General features: G+C 38.7%; 1 protein-coding gene across 1 annotated transcript; it reads right to left on the bottom strand.

Annotated features, from left to right (window-relative positions):
* Positions 1-453: 453 nt before the first annotated feature.
* On the bottom strand, positions 454-1,206 carry LOC103436889 (transcriptional regulator SUPERMAN). Its single transcript, XM_008375344.4, has one exon. It carries the CDS (start codon positions 1,204-1,206, stop codon positions 454-456), a length of 753 nt encoding a protein of 250 aa, XP_008373566.3.
* Positions 1,207-3,289: the final 2,083 nt, after the last annotated feature.

Here is a 3,289-nt window from a genome sequence, read left to right on the forward strand (position 1 = left end):
ACAATCCCCACGGAAATGTATGCTCAGAGACAGCAGCACAAGAAATCTGTAACAGAAAATGACACTGCACTGCTAGCTTTTATCTCACCCCATCACTACTACTAAAAACATTTTCTTTCATTAAAAATAAAAATAATTCCATAATTCCAACACCTTTATTTTCTTTAAGTTTATTCGTTACGATTAAGATATCATATGCTTTTTACGTCTTCTTCTCTTACATTTGTCGCAAGTTAAAATTCTCACACATAAGATCTAATTAATTATATCAACCAAGAGAATAATCTCAAACAGGTTCCTGTAAAAGCGAGTTAGGTAGAGTATACTGCATCTTACTCTTGCCGACTTAGACATGAATATATGAATCGTCTCCATCTGCTAGCTGCAAACACACGCACACGCCATAATAAGCTTATACATCAGCCGTCCCTTAATTTCTTGTTTGGTGAAGAATCAAGATGGTACTGCCGGTCGGCCATGCCCAAGCCGAAGCTCTAAATCAAGCTCTTCAAAATTGCCCTTTTCGGTTCCAGACTTTGAGGGTTCCGGATCATCACGAGCCGATGATTTGTTTGAGTGACAATATTGGGAATTAGAATTGCTTCTTCCAGCTGGTGGCACAACTGACACTAAGTAGTCATGAGGTGGAATATTGGGTGAAATTGAAAGAAGAGTGGATGGTGATGATGACTCAACACCATGGCCATGTGTTCTACTCGAGCTCATCAAACTTGTCGCAGTATTGAAGGATGCACCATTTATACTATCAGGGCTTGGCAATTGGTAAACAAGGCATAATCCACCATTTGCATTCACAAATTCTTGAGTTGGGATTATGAATGAGGAAGTGGAAGCTGATGAGACTGCTGCCGGGCTCATCTGAGGAGGGGATTGGTGGAGGCGGGCCCGGTCACGGCGGTGCACATTCATGTGGCCTCCTAGGGCTTGAGCGGATCGGAATTCCCTTCTACAAAATGTGCAAGTGTAAGACCTTGGAGGCCATGTGGTGCCCATTACATTACCGGTGTCCTCCGCAAAGGCTCTCACCTCCCATGAGTCATCTTCGGGTTCTTGAGCTGGCTTAGGGTTCCACATCCAGGCTTCGGGGACCAAGTTAGGGTTTGATAACTGGGTTTGATTTTGATTTTGTTGTGATAGAGCTAAGTTCTGGAGATCGGTCCGGGTGAGAAGGCCAAGTTCAGCCATGGTAGTATGGTACTTGTACTAACATTTAAGATATGTAAGAGATATCGATGGATGAGTTGATGGGGAAGCAAATGGTGAAACGGGTTAAATAGGGGGAATGGGCTAAGGAGAGGAAAGGGTAGAGACAAAATGAAACCCTAACACCGAGTGTATCACCAAAGTTGGGCAACAAGCAGTTGGATTTTAGTACAATACACATTTAAATAACTTAGGCCACCTCCACTAGCTGTGTTCTGTATACCAGACAGTTACTTTGGCTTCAACGTCAATCCATATGTGTTTACTGGTTCAAAATTCAAATATCCCAAACACAATATAAATTAATGAGATAAATCCTTAATTATTTTGAGTTAATTTATAGATGCGAACTGAAGGAAAAACACAGAACACAGATATAATTATATGGTCTTATTAGTCATTAAGCTAAAAATGATCAAAAGACCATCTATTTGTAGCTTCATTTGTCTATCTCTCTAAGAGAGGTATGTATGGCTCATCAACACATGTGTGCCTCATCTTTATTAAAAATATGGAACAAATGATGGTACAAATAGATACTGGTTGATATTAAGTGTAGCATTACTAAAAAATTATTTCTAACTAGCAGTGTAATTTACCATATCCTTCATATAAAATAAAGACCTAAAAAACAAAACAGACATGAGAAATAAAGAGGAAATTAAGTACTTGTTGGAACTTAGGGCCAATTTGGGATTGTTGCGCATTTTAGAATAATCAGCTATAGCCATTTAGTACTACCGTCTAGTGGTATTCCTCTTCACTTATAAGTGAGAGGTCTTAGGTTCGATTCTAGCCAAAGGCGAATTTGAACCACATTATTGTTAGCTTATTGTGAGGCTAAGCTCACCCCTCCCCTTTAGTGTAGATAATATCGTTTGTTTTAAAAAAAAAAACAGAATAATCAGCTGTAAAATAAAGCAGTTGGGCGTTTGATAAATTTTAATGTAAAAGTGAAATAATTGTATCTAATGAAAAAATGGACATGGTAGTGGAGGTGGCGGCGATGATAGTTGTGGCAAGGCCAGTAGTGGTGGTGGGGTGAGGGGTCTGGATTAGGATATATATATAGGTTTCATAGTTCAAAATTAAGTTTTTTCTGTGTACTCAGATGTCATAAAAATGAAGATGAAGATTGGCTTTCGTTTTTAGAAGGGTGATACTGGAGAGATCATTTACTTGAATTATATTTTGTAGTGGTTGATAGTTGGATTCCTTTTTAAATCATTAAAACAAGAAATCAACCATCAACCGGTACTCATATGGTCTATAAAATATGATCTAAAAAGATGATTTTCCTAATATTTTTCTTTTTACAAAAATAAAGAGAATATGAGACTTAGAGGACTATCACATACAATGATATTAGGGTAAAGCACAAAAAACTACCTCAACTATTGGTGTTACGACACTTTCATATCTCATCTTTTTAAAATGACAATGTCATACCTTACCTTACAAATTTGTGTCAATGTCATACCTCCGTTAGTTTTTCTATTAATTTTTCTGTTAAGTGTTAACGTGGCTAGATACAGGGACCACTCACTAATCCAACTAGATTAAAATATAATTAAATATATATTTTAATAATTAAAAATTAAAAATATTTTTTTATATTAAATTGTGGGATTCATTTCTTTCTCTCTCTCTCTCTCTCTCTCTCTCTCTCTCTCTCTCTCGCCTCTCTCTCTTCTTTGCATCCCCAAAATACCAAAGCCCAGAAACCCTTCCCACCCGTCCCTCAACCTTCCTCCACCACCCTCTTTCTCTCCTTTCTCTCGCCTCTCTCTTCTCTCTCTCTGGGCAACCTGCGTCCTCAAAATACTAAAACCCAGAATCCCATTACAAATCTCAAAACCCAAAATCCCATCAAACCTCCCTTTCTTCCTTTTTTTTCTGTAGCAGAACAGCTGTGGGAACCGCCGGAACATCGACATCGCGTTGTGGCGGGAGAAGCTGATTTTTTCTAGGTAGTCGATTCGGGGCAGGTGCTTGTTTGCGTCCCCATTTCCATTCCCACTCTCCTCATGCCAACCATTCCTTGTCTGCGTCTCTGGTACCAAAT

This window comes from Malus domestica, chromosome 06 (genome assembly GCF_042453785.1).
Source record: "Malus domestica chromosome 06, GDT2T_hap1".
In the NCBI taxonomy this organism is placed as follows: Eukaryota; Viridiplantae; Streptophyta; class Magnoliopsida; order Rosales; family Rosaceae; genus Malus; species Malus domestica.